General features: G+C 38.6%; 1 protein-coding gene across 1 annotated transcript in view; it reads right to left on the bottom strand.

The window, feature by feature from the left end:
- Positions 1-25,551, bottom strand: part of nudcd1 (NudC domain containing 1) — a 41,567-nt gene that overhangs the window by 11,507 nt on the left and 4,509 nt on the right. The window contains exons 3-8 of the mRNA XM_046057938.1: positions 24,832-25,017; positions 21,636-21,819; positions 15,777-15,965; positions 10,599-10,806; positions 1,621-1,765; positions 21-146 (exon numbers count right to left, since the gene is read on the bottom strand). Coding sequence (XP_045913894.1) covers positions 21-146; positions 1,621-1,765; positions 10,599-10,806; positions 15,777-15,965; positions 21,636-21,819; positions 24,832-25,017 — 1,038 coding nt within the window. The remainder of the gene's footprint in view (positions 1-20; positions 147-1,620; positions 1,766-10,598; positions 10,807-15,776; positions 15,966-21,635; positions 21,820-24,831; positions 25,018-25,551) is intronic.

Below are 25,551 nucleotides of genomic sequence, written 5' to 3'. Positions count from 1 at the left end.
AGGAGAGAGGTGTTACTCACCACCTGAGAGGGCTTGAGCGATTGCCCGTCAAAGTGTGTGAGGCTGAAGCTGTCTTCTGGAAACCCATCACAGTCCTCCAGCTCCTGAGCGTTACAAGGGGGCTTATCTTTGTCGATGTTTCCGTTCTGGATAAAAAGGAGGAACAGGAACACACAGAGGCTATGGTTACACTTATTTTGCATTTATTACCATGTAAAAAGGCTTAATTTGCACTAAGGGCCTCAAGTGGGCCCAGATGATTCTAATGAAGGGATAGGGCCGAGAGAGGAAGTGGCTAAAAATACTGTAGAACATGAGACTGAGAGTGACTCTGGAGATCCGAGAGTGATGCTGTGTATAAGACATTAGGAGGTAGAGGGCTCGGAGCAGCTGAAGAGGGAAAGGATAAAGACGAGAGGCCTCAGAGGAGGGAGGGATGCTAAAAGCTATAAGGGTGAACTCATTTGAGAAATGCATGTGAGGTCATGAGAAAACCTCCAGAGAAAACAAAACCAAACTCATTTTAGGTTCGAGTAATATTTTCAAACACATACTGACGATTGATTTAACACCGCAGCGATTCAACCAGATATATTTACAAACAGGGATCAGGACTATGACAATATTTACTGTAAAAAAAAACTGTCAAGATATCAATAGCTTAACATTTCTGGGTGTATTAAGTCATTGTAAGATTCATTATGTAATATAGGTTAACAGGAGATTTTTTTAATATGATGGAGTACCTTGATTTGACAGGTATTTAATTCACAGAAAAGGGCAAATACAGACATGTCCATCTTATTATTTTAGTTTTTAACCTATTTAGTTTCTACTAAATTAACTATATTATCATATATAGTGATTTGTAATGTAAAATTTAATAAATGTAGACTTTGTAGATTTTGTCCATAACAAGATATTCTTATTTGCCCTATAATTTGCACCTTATGACATAGTTCTTTCCACAAAACTTTCAAGGAAATTATATATAAAAGATTCAAAATAACAGATCTTTAAAATGAAACTTTATACAAAATGTCATAGTTGCTATTAAATTATATTCAGATTTATTTTTATATATCAAAATCTAATGAGCAGAATGCAATACAATATTAGTGAGCTAGTTCGTGCTCCCCAGAGAATTAACTTTTATTTCTCTTCAGCACAATGTTCAAGACAAAATATTCACTTTTCACTAGGTCTGAACCATTTAGAATATGATGTGTAGGCCAGGACATCTCTGCAGTACGACAATACTTAAATAAAAATGGTATTTTGACAAACATATCACCTTTAACAAACATTGTGCCTCCTGCAATTTAAAAATTGCAGTAGGCCATATAGCAATTAGGATTAAGATTTTTTTTATTAATTGTTCAGCATACAAAACATTATAAGTTATAATATAGATTACCATTTAACTTGTGGTCACCTTAACACTCTTGACACTGGTCCTGTACTTCATAATGTATAACTTTGGACGGGAGGTTAATTTTAAGTTATTTTCATGCATGTGAGGAAAGGAAGATATATGTTTTAATAATGGCAGACAAAAGAGACTGTCCGTAACATTCACTATTGGAGTTATCATCAGCATAATGTAAGGAGTGAGCCTACCAAGTCTTCAGAGGTGAGGTATGCCAGCCTCTCATGGATGAGGGCAGCCTGCTCGTCGCTCATCACGTACTCCCCTCTCTTGTCACCCATCACCAGCTCCGGCCACATCGGCCCCTCACTGCGCTTCTGCAGGGTCACCTCCAGGCTGAGGATACATTCATATGCACACAAACACAGAAAAAAAACAACATGATTCTTCCTATTCAAAGTGCTGATGATCAACAAGTAATAAATATGTAAATGATAAAGCTTAGGGACACAATATGCAGACGTATGCGGTTTCAGAAAACTCACTTACTGATCTCTAAGCAGGCAAAGCCAAAAGCTCTGGTTCCACAAAGTGCCTGAGAGTGGGGTTTTTATGAACTATAGAGCAAATGGTGTACTTAGAATGAGAATGATGCAATCAACCAGTAAACATCCAATCAGGAGCAGTCTATTGGTCTAAAATGCCATTTTGATGAGAAAAGTCAGTGGAGAACTTGAGGAGTCATTCAGGCTGACAGGACTGTGGCCGATCTGCTTTTGACATAAATTATGTTCCCACTTAGCGAGTGACAAGGGTTTGGAGTTTAGCAGCAGAACGAATTGAGGAGGAGAGAACAAAAAAAATAGCTATATTAACAACTTGAATTTTAAAATTGCAAGAAGCAGAAATTGTTTTATCTGAGAGGTAAAAGCCTAAAACTCTTACTCTGTGCTGAGCCAAATTTCTGTCCTCCATACAATGAAAATCTTTGCTCTGTTTTCCAAATGCTCCCAGCACTTTTGACTGGAAATCACTCTCACCTTTAAATAGCTCACTAAGCTATCTCCCTTCTTATGAAAAAAAAAAAAAAAAAAAAAAAAAGAGGGTGCGGTGGCACTGCTGAATATTAAACATCGCCTCTGCCTGCATCTCAGGAGAGGTTTAGAATTGACCTTCAATCCACAGGTTTAACCTGGAGGCCGCGCCACTGGATCCAATTCATCTATGTAATATTTTATGTTTCTAAAAAGTAATTACAGACAAAGCAAATGGCATATTTCTTCCTCTAAATAAGTTTTGGGAAATTATTAGTAAGACAAGGACTATTGCGGCGTATACCAGTAAAACAAACAGACCAGACCCACCAAAACAACTAAAACGCCACAGCAGGCTGAAACATGAGGATTTACACTGAAGACGCGTCACGCTGAACCATCGTACATATTGAGTCTCTTTATTACGCTATTTCACATACATAGAAAACCAATCACTTACTTTGAGTGATGCATGTTGTAAGCAGTGCAAAAGGTACCTCAGAGACATCAGTGAAAGATGTTGACGACGATGGTAACGGTCAACAGAAAGTTCTTCCCCATGCTCACCCTGCAGCCATGCTCAACCCAAGCTTCCTCACAGGTGAACACACACACACATTAATACAGACACCACGCCCCCGGTCACACCCACAGTAACTGATGACGTGACGATGCGCGTGCATGTACACTACAGTGCAAAGAAAAGAGAGGAAACCCAATAAAAACTCAAACAAACCCAGTGTATGGCTCCTACAAGGACTGAGAAGGACTCTCTCTCCATCCTCACTCTAATTCATTAAATCAAATTAAATCCAGATTTCGCCCTGGTCTGATGGACTGGACGTTTTTTTACGACCTTCCCATGGGTCACTTTTTAGGTACCTGCACATCTGTATCTTTATCTTAAAAGTAAGGTAACACCAGTATGAGTTCTTTTGCTCTTGCAAGGTTATCAGCCTGGAAAATTGATAACCAGGTTTTAAAATTCTCTCTTTGCCCCAGCAGTGAGCATGGGTCATCTTTGGTCACTTTGGGAGGCTGATTTACAGGCCATTTCAGAATATGAGTGGAAAGAATTTTGTTGTCTTGTTGTCTGGTTGTTGGTACACCAACAATGTCTGACATGTAATTCAAAATGATCCATATGCTCCATTGCAATAATGTTTTCGAAATACTGTATAAAATGCAAGGTTTGTGAGGGGGCATACTAATGATTATCCCTTTGAAAGGTTTGAAAAGACATTTATGAAATGTTTGGTAAGCATCTAGATCTTAAACCTCTGACTTGTTTTCTCACATTCTGTACTGAAACTTAAACTCAACATGTTCAACCTGCTTGTTCTTTTATTTGGTGCTGAACAGTGTATTTTATTGTAGTGGATCTTTGACAAACCTTACAGTCTCCCACAGTGGTTTCAAAGTATAACTGAAAGATCCTTCTACAAGCCATGGCCCAGATTGGGATCTCTCTGTAACTCTGAAATAGAGGGTTCACAACCTTTGTAGAGAGGCCTACATGGACTTATCTGGACTGATAGAAAGGCACATAAATGAGTCTTAATCAAGCGGTATATTGTAACAGCCTAGATATATGGTCACACATTCATACATTAAAGTTTTTTAATTTATAATTATTTTATAATGCAATTAATTGTAAATTGATTATGATTATTTATATATATATATATATATATATATATATATATATATAGTTATTAATTCTGTAAAAGATAGATGTTTCTACATTGCTAATTTTGACAGCTGCCCATACAGCAATAAACAGCTGCACAAACGTTCTCTGATCATATGCTACTCATACACTACAGCCGCCTTTCTTCTTATGAAATCAACTCACTTTCACTGGAGGGTGCACCATGAATTCAATCAACTCTCAGTGCTTCACTAAATTATGAAGATTAGTATTTATAAATTCAAGAAAAAGATGAATAAATTTGAATAATATTTTCTTCCTTGCTATATACAGTATATGTTTGCATATGTGCATTTCGCTCAGGGCGATTTCCTCTCACATTTTCCTGTGGACGTGAGTATGTTCTGAGTATATTTATTGCTTTCTGGTACTGAATGTATCAAATTCCCTTCTAGTGCATTTCGGTATACTGAATAGGGCTGAATGGTTAAAAGGCAAAATGTACAGTTTTAACAGTCGCACAATATGTCCACCACCAGATGACTTTCAACACCTACAACAAGAAAATGAGGTGAGCAGCATATTATATTAAATGTTGATTAAATGTATCTGGGACATTTAAATAACAGGTGTTGTCTCATTACTTACTTACCACACACACACTCACACACACACACACAACCCTGTACACAGAATAATCGGTTGACAATGGATAGAGGTCATAAAGTTTTAACTACCGATGTGATATTCACAAAAGCTTAACTGGGTGATTCCAGTATTCCGGTATTTATTGCTGCTCTTACCAGTATCTATTGTCACTTGTAAATCTCTTACTTTATTGATGCTTGTATGGTGCTCCTCAAATGTAAGTCGCTTTGAACAAAAGTGACAAATAATTAAATGTAAATGATTCACCTGAAATTGCTCTACAACGATCAGTTAGAAAATTTCTCTAAAAAAACAGTTGCCACTTTGTAGGTCATGCTGACCTGCAAAAAACATACTGACTGACGACAGTGGTGATACAGAGTGGAGTTTCTTTCCCTCACAAGTGGTGTACAGCGGGTGTCTGCACTCAGCCAATTAGACAAAAGCCAAACATTTCATTTTAGCCATTATGTAATTAAAGTTAATCAGCTACAACTGATTGTGATGTGTAATTTTAACCAACAATAACCATGGTTAGCGACAGAGAAGCCTGCTACCTTAATCTTCTCTACACTTCTCTTTGCTAATAAACAAGAAGAGTAAGGAGTAGGGCTGCACAATTAATCTAATCGCGATGTCATCATGTGCCATTACATAACCGCAAAACAGATGCGATTTAATAAAACAGAAAAAGTGTGTGCGACACTCTTCTCTGTGTGCGCTGCAGTCTGATCATTATCTCCGCCCACACCGGGCTCTCGCATGTGCATCTAAAAACAGATAGGCCTACATGCAATCAGAAAAATTATTCACGAGCAGTGTGGGAGTAACTTTTAAGACAACCTACAGTAACCCCACTTCCATCCCCGCCGCTAATCGTTCAATACATAGACAGACTCGCCACCGGAGAACCGAGAGAAATGCCGGTGCTCTGGACTCTCTGTGACAGAGACAGAGAGACGTCAGCAGCAGCTAAAGCAGTGAGACAGAAGAAAACTGGGAGAAGATAAGGAAGGTTTGGGTTTGGCTCGCTGGCCATTTAATGTTCGCTGTATCGGTCCATTTAGTTGTTCAACATGTTCAACTTTTCACAGAGACGATGTGCTTGTCAGTCACTTTTCGTCAGCCAACCAATCACAGCCTGGATGGGGTGGGACATTAAAAAAAAAGTTCAACGTGATACAGCAAATCATTAAATGTCGAACAATGATTATTGACAAGTTAGTACATAGCATTAACAAATTAGAGACCAATGTAGAAATAAAAATAACAAAAAAATAAAAACAACCCCACAGAAATGAAACAGCTGTAACTGGATTTAATATTCAACTAGCGGTAAAGTAGTAGGCTATTATATTAAATTATAATGAATATAGTAATTACTAAAAGTATACTTCTAACTGAACATTACACTTTTTATTTAATGTAATAATATTATACAAATACATGTATGCTAGTTCCTCCTCCTTCATAATCAAGCAAGTAGACTCATATTACCATTTGTTCCATTAATCAAATCGCAAATTGTAATATTATCCAAAATAATCGCAATATGACGTTTTCTCTAAATTGTGCAGTACTAGTAAGGAGCGATGAAAGGTTCAATAAAAAGGTTTGCTGGCATCAGAATTGAACAAATCTGAGTATTTTTGACAACATGACAGGTTGCACACTTGTTGCAGCTTCAATCTAAGAATGCGAGCATGAGCCTTCAGAAGCCAGTATCATTCATACGCCGTTGTGCTGCTGGATGTTATAAAACAGGTCTATATTTGGGAAACAATGGGAAATATGAAAGAGACTCAAAGGGCAGCTTCTTAATTCAGTTCCGGGCCGAAGACAGCAGGATGGTGCTCAGCTGACTGTCTGTAAAGAGCATAACCCATTGGTATGGAAAAACATGCTCAATCCAAACAATAGGAGTATTTTTTCTAGAAATTGACATTGTAAAAGGCCATCCAGATGCAGTCTGCATGCACGCACACTCGCAGACAAACATAAATATTTTCCACAGCTAGATTTCCATCTAGAATCTTCCCTTCATAAAAACAAATCAAACTAATGTATTTTATAATATGTTTGGCAAACATAATATCCTTTGGTAAAAACGCTGTTGATACCCAGAGTGAAGCTTTCTGAGATATTTACATCTTAAAAGGGCATCTACATGCATACAGCAGCCTGTCACAGTATGGAATTATCACCCACCAAACGGCAAATGATGGCAAAATATATCTTTGACAGATAAGCATGGACAAGCTTAAAGAATACAAAACAAAAAATAAAATCAAGCTTGCAGGATAAACGATTGTGTCCACCACACTGTTCCTCATCTGAACCACATTGTTTTTACATTTTTCGACAAGACTCAGACAGACGCAGGCATACTGTCACGTGCACGTACACACCCACACCGCCTTCAGACTTATCAAGGATATTCAGAAAACGAATAAACAGGCCATGTAAAATGTTTTTACTCTTAATGGATTGGAGGACTAGTATTGAAGAAACAGGAAGCGAAGAGACTGTGAGCTGATAGAGAGAAAGATGAAAAGGTCTTAAAGTGGGGGATATGACTCAACTCACATTGATTACTGGATTAATAGATCTAATGCTTATGAAAAGAATCCAACCCCCATGGCCTTTTATGTGTTTCATTGTTTTGCAATACTGAGTCACAGTGGATGGAATTTAAAAAGCAGAAATGTCCACTGTTCTACAACCAGGACAACATCTCCACCTGAACCTGGTGTCCAACAGTTCTAGTTCTACAATATACTGCAATAACTGGAGTAGACCCTTTGGTGTCTTTTTAAAAAATGCGAATCACTACTCCATCTGCCAGTCCAACGGCTCTGTCTCCGACCTTCATGCGATATTAAAGAAGCCACTCAAACAATCTCAGGGCAATTCTCATCCACCCCGGGCGCCATGTCACCGCAGAGCTTTTTAAATACTTAAATGACTACTGACAGGGAGGTGGGCAAGGCCCTAAAGGAATGGTTGGGCCACTCCTTTGTATGAGGAATAATAATTGTTTTTATTTTTGTCTTTTTTTAATTGAATATCAAAATAATACAAGCAGCAGAGAAGGTGGGATGCGGCTTGGCCATAATGAGTGCAAGGACAGCAATAGAGGTTAAAGAGTACTTGAAAACCATTGTCTGGATGAAGCCTGCTTTCACCTCTGACCACACCTAGCATCTCTAATGCTACCGCAAAGTAAGCAAGGCTAACTTAAAAGTGATGTCATGGGGACCTGCAGTACACCTGCAGCGAGCAGTGAGGCAAAAACAGATTATCAGAGAGTGTTAAGTTACTATTTAATGACAGTTAAAGTGGTCATATTATGCTCATTTTCAGGTTCATAATTTTATTTAGGGGTTGTACCAGAACAGGTTTACATGGTTTCATTTTCAAAAAACACTATAACCTATACTGGAGCAAGAGTTTCAGAGTGGTATAATATAATATGACCTCTTTAACATAAGAGGCTGTATAATTTATCTGCTGAGATATTTACATGCAGTGGGAAGAAGTTTGGAGAAGACATGGAGAAGGACTTTCGGTCAGCACCAAAGTGCTTCTGGAGAACTGCCCGCCATCTCAGGAGGGGGAAGCAGGGAACTGTCCACGCTGTGTACAGTAAGGATGGGACCCTGTTGACCTCAACTGGGGAGGTAATTGGGTGGTGGAAGGAACACTTTGAGGAACTCCTAAATCCGACTGACACGCCCTCTCTAGTAGAGGTAGAGCTGGAGGCTGATGGGGGTTTCTCGTCAACTTCCCTGGAGGAAGTCACTGAGGTAGTCAAACAACTCCACAGTGGCAAAGCTCCAGGGATTGATGAGATCCGCCCAGAAATGCTAAAAGCTTTGGGTGTGGATGGGCTGTCTTGGATGACGCGTCTCTTTAACACTGCGTGGAAGTCGGGTACTGTGCCCAAGGAGTGGCAGACTGGGGTGCTGGTTCCCCTGTTCAAAAAGGGGGACCAGAGAGTGTGTGCCAATTACAGGGGTATCACACTTCTCAGCCTCCCTGAAAAAGTCTACTCCAGGGTTTTGGAACGGAGGGTTCGGCAGATAGTCAAACCTCAGATCGAAGAGAATGTGGTTTTCGTCCCGGTCGTGGAACAACTGACCTTACTCTCACAAGGATCCTGGAGGGGGCTTGGGAGTATGCCCATCCAGACTACATGTGCTTTGTAGATCTGGAGAAGCTGTATGACCGGGTCCCCCGGGAGATACTGTGGCCATGGTTCTCAGCAGGAAACCGGTGGAGTGCCAACTCCAGATAGGGAATGAGTCCTTACCCCAAGTGAAGGAGTTCAAGTACTTTGGGGTCTTGTTCACGAGTGAGGGGAGATTGGAGGAGGAGATTGGCTGGAGAATTGGAGCAGCGGAGGCGGTATTGCACTCGCTGCTCCTTTGCATTGAGAGGAACCAGTTGAGGTGGTTTGGGCATCTGGTAAGGATGCCTCCTGGACGCCTCCCTAGGGAGGTGTTCCAGGCACGTCCAGCTGGGAGGAGGCCTCGGGGAAGACCCAGGACTAGGTGGACAGATTATATCTCCACACTGGCCTGGGAACGCCTCGGGATCCCCCAGTCAGAGCTGGTTAATGTGGCTCAGGAAAGAGAAGTTTGGGGTCCCCTGCTGGAGCTGCTGCCCCCGCGACCCGACCCCGGATAAGCGGATGAAGATGGATGGATGGATGGCTGTATAATTTACATCTTTGTGGACTGCTGTTGTTAAGATGCTAGCCATGCTAGCGGCGTAGTTTATGTTTACAATCCTACCCATGCTATTTCTTTGTCCTGCCTTTTTTTGGCCACAACATGCCAGGTGACATCTGACTGTACCTAAAGTCTTCTAACTCCGCCTCCTCTACAGAAGGCATGCTTCAGTCTGTTTCAGAAGTTTCTTAAAGTTGTTCTGCTGAAAACAGCCTGAGCGAGGCCCTTCCTTAATTGTCTGATGTTTGCCTGAAAGCTCCACTCCCAAGCCTGGCAACAGGAATTTAGCCCAGTCTCCTGGTTCTGGGCAAGGTGAATGTTGATTTAATGTATAATGCTTCTTGAATCGCTCTGGGTCTCTCGCTCATTACTTGGGACCAATTTGCCTTGAGAGACCCCACAAGGACACTGCAACCAAGGCCACAGGGACACACAATCTGGTGGCAATTTACAAAGAGGTTCTGTAGCTCAGTGTCAAAACAAATTCTAGCCACAAATGTTTTGATTCAGTGTTGTCAAAAAAAAAAATCATACGAATATTAACCCCTGAAAAGAAGCTGGATTTTTTTTTTGTCAAAACATTTTTCATTTCATACTGTGAAAACCTTTTCAAGACCTGAATTTCTTGACTGTACACTGACTGGCCATTCTGCTCAATTGCTGAAGAATATTGTCAGAAATAAGTGGATGTATGACTAGAGAAAATTTGCTCATTTTATGGGATTAATGGGACTGAAGAAAACTACTTCTTCATTTCCACATTTCCAGCACTCCAAAAAGATTAATAACTGCAAATAACTGAATTAATTTCCAAAACATGATATGTGAAACTAATCTGCATCAAGATTCTCCCTGCAATCGTGCATGAATACTGCACCTGGTCAATATTCCATATTCCATATATACAGATGTGAAACAATTTTCTCCTTTGACATTCGTGGGGCGAATGCTATATACAGTGAGAGAGTAAAGAGAGAAGGAAACTGCTCCTTGGAGGTAATGGTTCGTGGCTCCCTTTTTACCTCATTCACAAGCAGTATTTTGAAAACAGAAATGCTGCTGTAATGTACTATGAGGTGTTCTGTTTCTGCTCCTGAAAACAAACACTGAAATCAAAGAACAACTCAGAAACAACAACTTTCAGGCACATTTAGGATGCAAACCTTTTGTCAGTTTTGATGATCCAGGTGCTGGCCTCAGGGTCTACAGATGCGTAGAGCTGGCCTTCCAGTAAAGGAGGGAAACCCTGAACTCCGATGCTGATGTTGTCTGCTGTCAGCCTAAACAACACCTCTTCTTTGGTGATACCCTCGGGCATGCGCACAAACACTGTGATGTCCTCCACTGTCTGCTGCCAGAAGTAAATGGGATCTGAATTCAAATAGAGAAATATATGTTGCTAAGGTTAATGACAGTCCTGTGCCAGCTGTTACAGAGTCATACATAAACCATCTAATATAGTGCAGGAACTGAAGGGAATTACTGCTGAATATTCAGTGATATCGCACATGGGAGACAATAAATGAATCACTATATGACCCTATCACTACATAGGACCCTACATAGTGAAAAGTTTTAGTCCTGTTTGTCTGCTATGATATCTCAGAAACCTGTTAACAGATCTCAGTCAAATTTAGTGCAATGTTAGGCCATCGGCCAAGGAACCCGTGTTTTTGGTGTGGATTCAAGCCAGTTACTGATTCATGATTTTTTAAAGGATTTCTCAAGATTGCTGTGGTAAATAAGGCTTTTTCTCGTGCTTGAATAAAAAAAATCTGGAACATATATCTCATGATCATCTATCAATATGTTTTCAATTCAGATTTAGGACCACATTTTATATTATTCAAATAACAAAAATTTTGAGAATTTTGCAGCACTGGATAACATATGCTCTCTCTGAATTTGAGCTTTCTAGTTGTGAATGTAACAGCTAAGCCCTTAACTGCAGTCTAATAAGTTATAGTTATGAGTTTTTAATTAGATCAGGCATTGGCACTCAACTACTTCCGTTATAGACAATTTTCACAAACATGACAGCTGCATTTCCGCTCCTTCTTAACAAGGAACAAATCTGTTCTCACCATTGCCCACATTGTTAAGAAGCCAAATTTCTGTTGCCTCTGACTCAGCACCTCGACTGGCCTGTTAGCATGCTGTGATCTGCAATCAAATCATTTTTTTAGTAGTCAACGACAACACTGTGTGGTAGGCTATAATGACACACAAAATGAGTCGTCACAGGAAGAGTTGGAGTTCTAACTAGTAAGAACAGATGTACACCCTGAATGAAGTAGAAGTCAGCAGACAAGTTTGTTGAAAGCCTTGTTGGAAAATGTGTGAACAGCAAACCTTGTGTCCTTGTCTTTAACAGTCCACAGATGCTTGATAAAATGACTTTGGGTGCCAAGTACATAATCATAAATGGAGCAAACAATCCCATCGCATATCTGATTGGAAACAATTTTGCAGCCTTGTGCTTGAATCAAATTTTCAAGAACGAGTCAGAGGTTGTTCACTGACAAATTTTTCTAAAATAAAGTCCTTTTGAAACCTTCTTTCATCAAGAAAGTCCTTTTCATCTGTTGCTAGTCAGAAGGGAAACTCATATATAATTTTCTTTGAGGCTACAGTTTTTTCCTTTTTTCTGAGCTCTTGCCTGAGGTCAAATGTCTTCTCCTTCCTGTAATGTTGCTGCCAGGCATTTACAAAAAGAGCAGAATACAGGGACCCCATCGCTCGACAGTCCACCTCATTTCACTAGCTGGAAAACAGAATAAGAATCCAAACTTCATTTAAAAGTATGGTAGCTTAGTATTTTGTAAACAACATATGGTTAGCACCAGCTACAAGGAAGACCTTGAGAATTTTAAGATTCACATCACTAAACTTCAAGACAGGAGATATCAGAGAAGCAGATTATATTCAGCTCACACTTAATTAGTAGGCACCACTGTGTGCAGTCAAATGAAATATCTTAATACTAATATTGTGGTATCAGAAGTGGAAAGCAGCAAAGCACATTAACCATGTATTTGAGGTACCTGTATTTACATTTGATGCAACTTTATACTTCAGATCCTTGACATTTCAGGGAGAATTATTATTATTATTTTTTTTTTTACAGCACTGCATTTATAGGACAGCTCAAGTTAATAGTTACTTTACAGATTAGGATATTTGCTTGTGATCCCTCACAAAGAAATCTGTCTCTATTAGGGGCCTTGTGACACATGTTTCACATGAGTTAGAAGTTCCAGCAAAGACTGATTTTTCTACTTAACTCCTAAAATTGCTTCATTTTAATAACTGTTTTGGGGGCTCAAAGAGGTAAAATGATTGAATATTTAATATTTTTTAAAATTACAGAAACACCCAAAAAGTGAATATACAGGTTAATGTAGCAGAACCTTGTTTATTCCTCTTCCCAACACTATTAATCATCTCTCTTTTTCTTCTAATGTATTTTTACATTGTTTTATTGGTGCTTATACTTAAGTAAAGGATGATTATTCTTACTTGTTGGTTTCATATTAATATAAATAAACAGGAGGTACTTAAGCTGTAGTTAAATATAGTCAACTGCAAATAAAACAGAAGTAGAGATGCTTTGGTACAGGTTGGCATTATAACTATGATAGTAAAACATCAATAAAAGATATTTATATTTGATTAAGTTAGATTAAAACGGCAGAGAAGGATCACCCCAAGCTGAATAATCTGATTCACACCAACAATTCTATGCCAATTTTCTCAAATACAACACTCCTATAGAGAGAACACTGTACCAGAATTGCCATATACAACACTAGCAAAGCTTGAGCACTGAAAGTGGTCCAATTATGATGCTCTAAACCAACAGACCTGCTCCAAATCTGGCATGGATGTGAGGAACGGAGACATGTTCATTATCACTTGTTTGTTGCAGACTGAATCAACAAAAGAAACTAATGAGAAAGTAAGAGGTGAGCTGCCAAATCTTTCTTTTTATTTCACAATCTTCTCCTAACCTCTCCAATGTTCATCTCTCTTCTCTATTTGAATTTCTCTGTTGGCAAACCCTGCATTCACAGCAAATGGAAATCTTCAAAACTATCCAGTTCTATAAATGATCCAGTCACACCGTATTGCTTCTGACATTTATTTATTTATTTATTTATAAGTGGAGTGTTTTTGGTGTCCTGTGATAATCTAAATTATATTTCAGATACCTTGCCAACCATTCATTTGAACACTTTTCTATCTATACAGTATATCCACACACACTATATGCATTTCTGCAGCTCATCTCTATCAGCATACCATTAAGTCACCTCCATCTCTCCTGCAACCTTTGCATTTCCTCTCTCATCACTTACACGCCTGTTTGAAGATGCCTCCTCTCTTGACATCTAATCCACTTCTTCCTCTCCAAAAGGAGAAAGGCAGAGAGCTGATAAAAGGATTGGCTAAAAAGCTGCCATTATTCTGCTTCTGCACCATCACACTCTCACGCACACCCACACACCTGTCTGGGTCACCTGAGGTTTTTCATATCTCTTGAAACAGATGGTGTTTTGTTGGTGTATAGGTTGTGAGTATAACTGAGTGTAAAAGCAGGAAAAGGAATTAAAAAGAACAACAAAAAACTGTAGACACAGAATGTTTTGTGAATTTGAGAAAAGTTCAGGTATTGTGAAAACCACCCAAATCATATGGTTAGAGTTAGTGCAAATGAAATACAAATGTAAAGCCAAGTCAATAAAGGAATGGTTCAGCATTTTGGAAAACTAGATTTTAAATAGTTTTTGTTCCAGTCTGTAAGAATATGCTAGTTTTCACAAATTTGGGTTTTGTTATTATTGGACTCCAGTAACAGGCATCTATCTTTATTTATGACATTTTTAAACAAAACAGTTCATCAATTAATAAACTATATAACAAACATATTAATGAATAATATATCAATTGCTGGCTTAAACATAGACACCAATTCTAATGCGCTATATACACACTCATAGTATACCAGATCTGACACCCCGTCTGACTGGGAATATTCTGCTGCCCATTCAGGCGTTTCTATGACTACAACCCAACTAGTGAGTTTGTGTCTCTTTAAGGTAATGAGCGGAGGAAGTGAATGTTGCTTTGAAAAAAAAAAATTATAATAATACAGATGCAAATGCATGATGAATCTTAACCGGAAATAGTCTCGTCACAGAAATGCCAAGGAATGAGTGGTGTGGTGATGTCACATACTTCATTGAGAGACGCAGAACAGTAGCTCTAAGCCCAGATGATGACTGTATTTCATTTGTATTTCACGGTTTCAACAGTTTTACAGACATGGTGGTTCGCTCTCTGGCCAGTTTCAGATTGTGATCAGAACAACAAAACATAAATACATAAAGATGGCACTGTCTCACTTTAAATATGATCAACGCCAAATCATGTCAAAAAATCTTTTAGTGTTTTCTCAAAGTCTGAAACATGAGAAACACTGTGTCAAACCTTCTGATGACTTTTTAAAAATGAGTTGCTCAACAAAATATTTGGACACAGAGGGTCTTGTGGTGTTGAGTTACAGACCAACAAATGTCAATTGGACGCATGTTCTTTGAAAAGTTTAAAGATATCAGCATTATAACAACATATACTAGCATGTACAGGACTGCATGTACAAGAGTTTTCCCCTTTAAAATTAAATATCAGCATTAAATCTATGTCGTAATGTTTTTGTGAAAAACCTACCAATCAGTGTTTTTATAACAACAATGGATCAAATGATCAAGTGCAATATGAAAGGGGTCGCATGTAATGAAAACTACAGTGAAAAGCCTGGATCTCTACAGAACCTTTTGGCCTCTTTTAGCTCATTCTTATGGTTTGCAAATTCTGCTCTCATTAACCCTCTTTCCATCAGCAGCAGGCAGCCGTTTCCAGCAAAAACAGGTATGATGTATGTGCACTACCTTCCCACTACCAAATAAAGGGGAGTAAATAATGGATAACGGATGAATAAAAACATTTATCAGTGTCTGCTAAATGTGTACATATAACTTATGAAATGTGTAGTATGACAATAGTGAATATGTCAGGGCTGTTTTTGGAGATCCTTTCACCCTACATGCCAAAAAAGATTAACTTAATTTGATTTTGGATAGCTTTTATTTGCTAGTTATCAATGATGGTGGTTTACTACAGCTTACCATCCACTTTGGTTCCTAACACAGAAAATAACAAGTTGCGGCATGGCTAAATAATGTTTTTTAAAGTGTCAAAATACCTAGTAGGGTTATGATGTAAAACAGAGAAATCCTAGCAGTGTGCTGACAGATTTCTCTGCAGCACTTCTGACCCACCTGTCTTCTCCACCTCCATGGGCTCTGGGTCAGGCAGCTCCACAGGACAACCATCCACATGTGTGAAGACAAACGGTTTCTCCGAGGCCACCATAAGCCCCTTCCCTTGCGGCTCCACTGCTGCGTAGTGAGGCACCGACTTCCCCCTAAGGAGCCTCCTTTTCTTCACCTCATACTTCTTCTCCTGACCTGCATTTGGAAGGTAAAGGATACATTGATGAAAGTGTAAAGCAATTTGGCCTTCCGTTAAACCAATAGGAATTACACAAACTAAAACATGTAGTAAGCTCCCAATACACAATGATTTCAAGTTGCTTCCATCAGGGCGAAGGTTTTACCTCCCCAGAGAAATATTCTTTATATATATTCTAGTCTTTTATTCCATCAGCTATAAAGTTCTTTGGACAAAATGTAACTGGTCTGCAACCTGTTGTGAAAGTGAGAGGTGCTGTTTCCTGGTTTCTTTTTTGTTCTTGTTGCTTTGTTCAGATTTTTTGGTTATCAGTGCTGACATCAACATTTGTGTAATGCCTTTTTTTTTTGTTATTCGTTGCTATGGCTTATTTATTGCTGTATTTTCTGTATGTTTTGTTCATTTGACAACTCACTATAAAACCTAATTGGGCTTTTAACCAAATCCCATCTACTTACTATAACAACATCTCTATCTGAAAATCCCTTTTAAGTCAAATAACTACATAGCTAATTACAGCAAAGGTCTAACAGACATTATTTTGGTGTAATTGTAGTAAAACCCCTGATGTTGTCAGATTTCATGTGAGAACTGGGCTGCATCCTTTAACTTTTAATTAATTTGTTATTTTAGTCTAACCATTTAGTTCTAAACATTAGATTAAAATCCCAAAAGGAAGCCAATTAAGAGACCTTTACATTTAAGAAGCTGAAACCAACAAATGCTTATTTGTACACTTCATAACTATGATTTATCAATTATCAACATAGCCAAAAATTCATTTTCAGATAATTTACAAATCAATTAATTGGCTTTTTATTCCAGTACTACTTGTGATGTTTGTCTTACCATGCTGAAACTCATAATAATTTTTTTCTTTTCCAATTCATTGATAGGAAATCTAAACTGAAAAAGTAGACCATGGATGAATGTTATAATGTGCCTAAAAAATAAGCATCATTTGTTTATTTTTACACAATTGAGTTGGCATTATGCTCATTTTCGAGGTTCCAGAACAGGTTTACATGGTTTAATTTTCAAAAAACACCATATTTTTGTCATACTGTACATTGCTGCAGCTCCTCTTTTCACCCTGCGTTGAACACTTCATTTTAGCTATGGAGTGATACATCTTGCCTCTACATGATCTTTGTTGGGAGTTGCACATGCGCAGTTCCTAGTTAAGGCCTACTAGCCAAGACGAACCAGAGAAGGGCGGGTCAGTGAGAAGCCGGTAAACACGGCTTCGGTTCAGCTGTACGTGTTCCCCTTACCAGCTTAGCAACATGGACTGGAGCAAGAGTTTTAGAGTGGTGAGTAATTAATCTGTAACAAAAGTATCTTTCATCCAGAGTTATGACTGCGCACGGTCTCTGCATCACGGTAACAACTTTATGTCCATTGTCTGCCTGGAGGGTAGCACTCTCTCTCTCTCTCTCTCTCTATGCATAATATTTCATATAAAACTTCACAGAGCCTCTTTTCTCCTCACTTTAATGGTAAGGGAGAACACACACACACACACCTGCAGCATTATTAGTATTAGAATATTCAAACCTTGCTGACTGATACAATTGTAAAACTACACTGACGAAAATTATAAACGCAACAATTTGTTTTTGCCCCCATTCATCATGAGCTGAACTCAAAGATCTAAGACTGTATCTAACTTCACAAAAGGCTTATTTCTCTCAAATGTTGTTCACAAATCTGTTAAAATCTGAGTTAGTGAGCACTTCTCCTTTGCCGAGATAATCCATCCACCTCACAGGTGTGCCATATCAAGATGCTGATGAGACAGCATGAGTATTGCACAGATGTGCCTTCAGCTGGCCACAATACACAATATTTACACAGTAACTGTGTAAATTTGCTGTTTGCTCAAAATAACACATCACACAGCCATTAATGTCTAAACTGCTGGCAACAAAAGTGAGTACACCCCTAAGTGAATACGTCCAAATAATCAATATTTTGTGTGGCCATCATTAGTTTCCAGCACTGCCTTAACCCTCTTGGCCATGGAGTTCACCAGAACTTCACAGGTTGCCATTGGAGTCCTCTTCCACTCCTGCATGACGACATAACGGAGCTGGTGGATGACCTTGCGCTCCTCCACCTTCCGTTTGAGGATTTCCCACAGATGCTCAATAGGGTTTAGGTCTGTAGACATTCTTGGCCAGTCCATCACCTTTACCCTCAGCTTCGTTAGCAAGGCAGTGGTCTTGGAGGTGTGTTTGGGGGTCATTATAATGTTAGAATACAGCCCTGTGGCCCAGTTTCCGAAGGGAGGGGACCACGCTCTGCTTCAGTATGTCACAGTACATGTTGGCATTCATGGTTGCCTCAATAAACTGTAGCTCCCCAGTGCCGACAGCACTCATGCAGCCCCAGACCATGACAGGCTTGTTATGAGTGGAACCTGTCTTGTTGAACCGCTGTATGGTCTTGGTCACCGTGCTACAGCTCAGTTTCAGGGTCTTGGCAATCTTCTTATAGCCTAGGCCATCTTTATGTAGAGCAACAATTATTTTTTTCAGATCCTCAGAGATGTCTTTGCCATGAGGTGCCATATGAGGGAGTGTGAGAGCGACAACACCAAATTTAACACACCTGCTCCCCATTCAACATGAGACCTTGTAACACTTACGAGTCACATGACACCAGGGAGGGAAAATGGCAAATGGTGCCGAATTTGGACATTTTCACTTAGGGGTGTACTCTCTTTTGTTGCCAGCAGTTTGAATCAAATAAAATCAAATGTCTTTATTGTCCACAAATGTGGAAATTTGTCTTTGGCTTCACAGGCACATTAAAAACCACATCATTAAAAATCACAATACAAAAACACAATAAATAACACAACATACACAGTACAGACCATAACGGATAGGATTCCAGTGTGGAGACATTATGAATTTAGTAAAATTATTGCATTTGGTATGAAAGACTTTTTGTAAATGTTGATAGTTGCTGCAGCTGCTCTAAAGCACCTTCCAGAGGGCAATTTAGTAAATTCATTAATACCATGAACATATATTAAAAGTTAGAATGCTTTCAATAAGACTTTGATAAACACTCTAGGATATTTTTGCTTATGTCGTATGAGTCCAATTTCTGGATAGAGAAGCTGCATTGCTTTTTTAAAAAAAAAATGTACTCTGTTGTCTGTTAAACTTAATTTATAATCAATCATGGTTCCTATGTATTTAAACTCATCAACTATCTCAACAGGCTTATCGTTAATCAAAACAGGAGGGAAATATGGACAAGCACTGTTGTCTCTCATGATCGCTAGCTCTTTAGTCCTCTTTTCATTAATAGAGAGGGCACTGAGCTCACACCACTTAGTGAGCTCTTCAGTGTTTGAGATATGTTGACTGCTTAGCTGTGTCTCCCATCTGCAAAAGACCAACAACCACCATGTCATCTGTATATTTATACAATTAGCATGTTGAATTCATAATCTACATTTTGTTTGTATATAAAGAGAACAAAACAGGTGAAAGCACACAGCCTTGAGGTCCTCCTGAATTCAAGATAACTGTATCAGAGACAATACCGCTACTGCACTTCACTCTCTGTGGCCAGTCCTGTTGTGTAATGCAGCTGTTGGTGTTGATATCACAAAGTCGCTTGATCGGAGTACATTTTTGCATACAATTTAAAGCTGAGCTAAAATCCTCCAGTACCTCTACCCTTCTTGTATGCAAACCGAAGTGGACCTGTTCTTAGAAACAGGAATAATATTGGAGGATTTCCATATTTTGGGAACAGAATTTTCGAAGTGTTCTTGGGCAAGATACTGAACCCCAAATTTCCCCTTCCGCCAGTGTATGAATGTGTGTGAATGTTAGTTTCTGTTTGAGCACTGTATGAGTGTGAGAGTAAACGGTGAATGCAGATGTAGTGTAAAAGCGCTTTGAGTGGTCGAAAAGACTAGAAAGGCGCTATACGGAGCATTTACATCACCCTGCCCCTTAAACCATCTGGTCCAGTTGCTTTATTAGATTTAATACTCGCCAGACTTGCTGCTACTTCTGACTCAGTACAACAGCGGAGTGATCAGTAGTGTTACTGAATATGTCAAAGTCATTATTAGAGCCAGAACACTGTTGGTTATGAATTCTAGAATTGAACTGATCCAGTTTGTAAGTGAACAAAACCCTTTTAATCAGTGGGACAGCTTGTTTTTTCCCCCTCTTTACCCATCATAAAACTGAGTCCTTCCCAGGCTTCCCGGATATTAGCAGAACAAAGCAGAGTCTCTACCTTTTCTTTGTATTTTACCTTTTTTTAAATTGATCTTAGTTCCTTTCTCTTTTGTTTAACTAGAACCATATCCCCATTAGTAAAAAGCCATACTCCTCTCCTTAATGCACTGGCACATTTCTGCAGAAGCCTCTGTTTTGTTATTAGGGTATATTTCTATGGTTTTCTTAGTAGTGACATTAGCTTTACAAAACATCATGTATTCAGTTAAAGTTAGTTTGTCCATATTTTTACAACAATCAAAAAATATCTGCCAGTCTGTTTGTTCAAAGCAATCCTGCAGCATCTCCTCGCTTTTGTATTCCACACCTGAATATCCTTAGTTATAAGTTGCTCTCGCTTCACTTTATTTCGATACTTAGGGAGCAAGTGAATAACATTGTGGTCAGACCTTCCCAGTGGCGAACGACACAGCGCTCTGTATGCCTCTGGTATGTTACCAAAACATCGATCTAATGTGCGCGCGTGTCTCGTCAGACAGTCGATGTATTGATGGAGAGTGGGGAGATGGTGTGCTAAACCACAGTTGTTAAAATCCCTGAGAAATCCCCACTGGCTGATCCAGTGAGCGTAGGAGTGCAGTGTTGAAGCTCTCGGCTATCTTACCTGCGGCCTCCTGATGTTTTGGTCCAGGTACATATGTCAAGATGATTGTAATCTGCCTGAATTCCCGTTAGACATTAATGGCTCTGTGATGTGTTATTTTGAGGGGACAGCAAATTTACTTATTCTAGCTGTACACTCACTACTTTACATTGTAGCAAAGTGTCATTTCTTCAGTGTTGTCACATGAAAAGATCTAATCAACAATTTACAAAAATGTAAGGGTGTGCTCACTTTTGTGAGATAATTTATATTGTCTGCGTTGTAGCAGAAGGTAATTACAAACTGCATTTCATTTTACAACTCTGTTGTAATATTATGATTCAATGTACCTTGTACCTGATTATAATTGACAAAATGTAGATTTAGTCAAACATTGAGTCACTACACAAACAACAAAAGACCTTTCTACAGCTTTCAGATATCAAAGGGCTACATCTTTAAATCCAACTAAATTAGGAAGGGACTCTCCAAAGGCTGCTTCTGTTTTTCTGTCTGTTCAATCTCTGAATCATTAGTCAGGGTGTCCTTCTTTCTCAGCAAGTGCCAAAACCTTTAATGAAAATCCTTCTTGCCAATGTTTGCCTCAGATAACATTAATGACATCTGGGACATTGTCTAGTATGGTTTAATTAACACGGATTTCTGTCCTCTACTGGGTATGAATACTGTAAAAATGAAAACGGGGTTGAGATTTAGATCCTAATTCAGACGTAATTATGATGGCATACCTGTCTTATCTTACTTCATGCTCAATTACCAAAATTATGATCAGTCAATGCACCACCCACCATGTTCTGTAGTGTTGGCGACTGTGATCCACTCAAGAGACACTAAGAATCCACTTCCTTTGGTTTCCTGTGGGTCTTTCTGGATGCGAAGCAGCAGGACCTCAATGGTGTGCACTCCAGCCTGAATGTGTGAGATGCTGTGGAGGATGGTGAAAGGCTCCCCCATGTCTTCATTGAACAGTGGCTGCAGGCACAAAATCAACAAGTACAATGATTTTAACAGGATACATTTACAGCCGGAAAAATCTGTTCGCTGGCATTAATGTTATTTTAATAAATCTTTCATACAAGTAAATGCTGGATTTGATAATCAGCAACAAAGTTCTATAAGTCAATGGAGATTCAATTAATGCACAACAATTCCAAAAACTGATTTCTCATGTAAGTAAATCATCAAGAAAAAACGTTTTTATCTGACTTATATCATTGCAAAATGAAGATCTTTTGGTTTTGAAATAACATTCCAATACAATATAATAATAATATAACAATATTGAAATAACATTCCAATACAAATAAACTAGCCTTTCAGATTGTAAATGATGCTTCCCACACTTTAAATGCCTTCTTTGAGCTATGACCCTGAAGGGGGCGCTATAGACAAGTAAGAACCACCAAAAATGTTCTCAGCAAGTCATTACTGCCAAATATTAAATGCAGTGTCTTTATGCCTCTAACATTATTCACATCTCTGTATTTATAATAACTTTCTCATCTGCATCTAGTCATTACATGTTTGTTGATGTTTTGTTCTTTATATACAATTTTCCACATTGTTGATGTTAAGGTTCCTAACTAAGACATTATCATAAGAAATGCTACACATCTGAGTGTTTAGGAGCAAAGAGGCTGTTAAAATTTAGAAAGAGATTTACTTTTACATCTGGAAGATATCCTAATTGAAAGCTACTGTAGATGAAGTAAATAAGCAGAGAGGTGTCCAGTGTCTTTCTCAAAGGACCTCTTCAACAGTTAGTGTCAAACTTAGGGCGTTACGTTTAAAGGCTGCTCTCTTTAAAAAGTAAATAAAGCTAGCCATATAAAAATATATATAACAATCTAAAATCAAATCAAAAGATAACTATTCTGTAGTCATATGATGCACATGCTGAAGAGCATCTCTGCTTTACATTATCACTCTGTGGCAAGAAGACTTTAATATTTATGGCTCTGCCTTTAATTAGTAATAAAGAGCTCTCCCTCTTACCCATGTATTACTAACCATCACCCAAATGTAAAATTTGTAAGGACTTTAGAAGAGGTGTCTGTGCATCTGAATATAAAACTAGAACTTAGAATAGCCCTTTATTCAATAATAAAAAAGTAGGATTTATACCTGCATTATTCTTTTTACAGTTAGAGAAGATAAAGGGTTAATCATGATAAGACTAAGGGCTGTTTGCATGCTAATGTAGCTGTAAAATATGCTTTAATGAAGGCCACAGCATTAACTGTTGGCATCAAATGGCTTTAAATGGTCTAAACTGCGCTTTAGAAAGGAGATATTTGTCTTTATTTTATCAATAAAATGCTAATTCAAACTAGTATTTCTAAATCAGTGTCTACAGTTGTCTGGTTGAAGAAGGTGATATGATGCTGAGGAGCCCGACTTTACTATGTGAATGCATAAATATATTCGGTTAATGAGTCAGTTTATTACCAGTATCTATACAACACACACAAACTAAAGTGAAAGATCATGCAATGTGGCTTGGCTGGGATCCCTGAGTGCTGAAACTTCAAATTAGAACATTGGAAGTTACCAACTCAGGGTATTCAATCTTCATTACAAATTCCACTCTTGAACTTTGCTTTCAGAATTGCATCAAGTATGCTTGAGTGAACTCTCATTTGTAGCCAATCCCAATTGCGCACCTGTTAACAGGATAAAGTGCACAAAGACTCATCGTATGAAAGACTTCATCCTTCACTACTACAAGCCAATTTCAGGAGCTTTTTAAACACAGAAAGAATCTAAAAATTCTTCTTTTGACCATTTTCTTTGTTAAATAATAGGACTTCATTTTGCAAGAGCACATTTATAGGCTATATACACTTATAATTTCTAAAGATGACTCTTTGTTTGGTTAATTGTGATACCTTTAAATATTTACGCCTTCAAATACACTGTATATATATAATCCTTTAAATGTTGCATACAGTACATCAACTTATGTTTATTTGCATGCCAGATTAAAGAATAAAGTTGGCCTGGTGATATTCTTTATTTTTCTTACAAGACTAAGACTGTGTTAGTCCGTATCTCAATATAATAAATAGTCTATAAATAAATATATAATAATAGCTGGGCACTGTAGATTTTACCAAGTGCTACTCAATCAGAAGCAAATATAGCATTTGTTGGGGACTGTTTTCAGCCACAGATTACTACACATTTGGTCAGTTTTTATGGAAACAGTACGTACATATATGTGGGACGATGACATTACCTGTGAAGTGTTCATCATAATGAATAAGCATGTCTGCCAGTGTGGTTCATTATATAGGATTACACAGAAAATAGTTTAATACCATCAATTCATTGTTAGATTTGGTCAACAAGACCACTTCCTCATTCAGGCATAAGTGTCAAACATAAAATACAAACTTATTTGTCACGGTAATAATTATTACCTTTTTTAATAACTAGTAATAACACTCCTGTATTTATTGACTCGAGGATCATATGACCAGTTGCTGAGCTTTCTGGCTTTGGACCAGACATTCAAAACATCACTCTTCACCCTCAGGCTTGGCATAATTTTTAACAGCTGTCAACACAGCAATGATTAAGTAACTGGCATTAAAGTACCCGTTATAAATGCTAATTTCCAGTGGTGTCAAGACAAAAAGCAGATGACAAAGCAGCAGTAGTACATGGTGACCTATTTCCTCTTCAACATACAACGTGCAGCATCTCTGCTTTTGTTAAATAGTTTGTGTCAATTTTAAACTCTATTGTGGAGGTAAGAGGGATAGGATCCATACAAGAGCACTTCCATTTAGTCACCAACAGAGGTCAATAAAAAGTCACAGATTAATTACTATCCTGTTATCATCACATTGACTGCTTGATTATATTGCAACGGATATACTTAATATGCTGTTGAAGATGTTTCAATCATAGAAAACACACAACTGTTTCAAATTGTGTATGTGTATGACTTAAAGAAGTAAACCCAGCTGTTGTACTCACTTCCCACTTCATATAGGAGCCATCTCCCCTCTTGCCGCTGCGGAGAAGGTACAGTCGGCCGGCACCGTCAGAGAGAGCTGCCCAGGTCGCTGAGGTGAGGCTGAGGGACGCGCAGAGACGATCCTCACACTGGCTGGAGTCAGTGGTTAAACGGTAGACCTCTCTTGGCTTCCCCAGGGCGGTGTCCTAGATTCACATCAGATCCAGACGGGGGACAAAATGAAAGGAAAAACCTTGAATGCAGATGCTTCTGTGCACCAGGGCTCAATCAACGGTTTGGTTAGTATGATGTGAATAAAATGCTACAGTCATGTAGTTGATACAATCACCAGATCTCAACCCAATTTCAAACCTATGGAAGATTTTGGACCAGCGTGTAAGACAATGATCTCTTCCACCATCTCCATAAGCCCAAATGATATAATAAAAACTTTAATCTTCAAATCTACTTAGTAATGACCGTCTTTGATGCTATATGTCCTTTTATTATTTCTTCCTGTCCTGCTATACTTAGGTCTCTCTTGCGAAATCTTTACCCGATTAAATAAAGGTTTGATATATAAATGAGACAATATCTTGTGAAGGAATGGTGTTCATCCCTCCAACGGAGTTCTACACACTTGGCAAGGAGCACTGAAGCTGTTCTGGAGGCTCGTGGTGGCCTGACTCCATATTGAGACAGTGCATACTGGTTTTTTCTTTAATTTGTCACCCATCTGT

Source organism: Micropterus dolomieu, linkage group LG09 (genome assembly GCF_021292245.1).
Source record: "Micropterus dolomieu isolate WLL.071019.BEF.003 ecotype Adirondacks linkage group LG09, ASM2129224v1, whole genome shotgun sequence".
NCBI lineage: Eukaryota > Metazoa > Chordata > Actinopteri > Centrarchiformes > Centrarchidae > Micropterus > Micropterus dolomieu.
The sequence above is the reverse complement of the archived record's forward strand: the minus strand, read 5'-3'. Positions and strand labels throughout refer to the sequence as shown.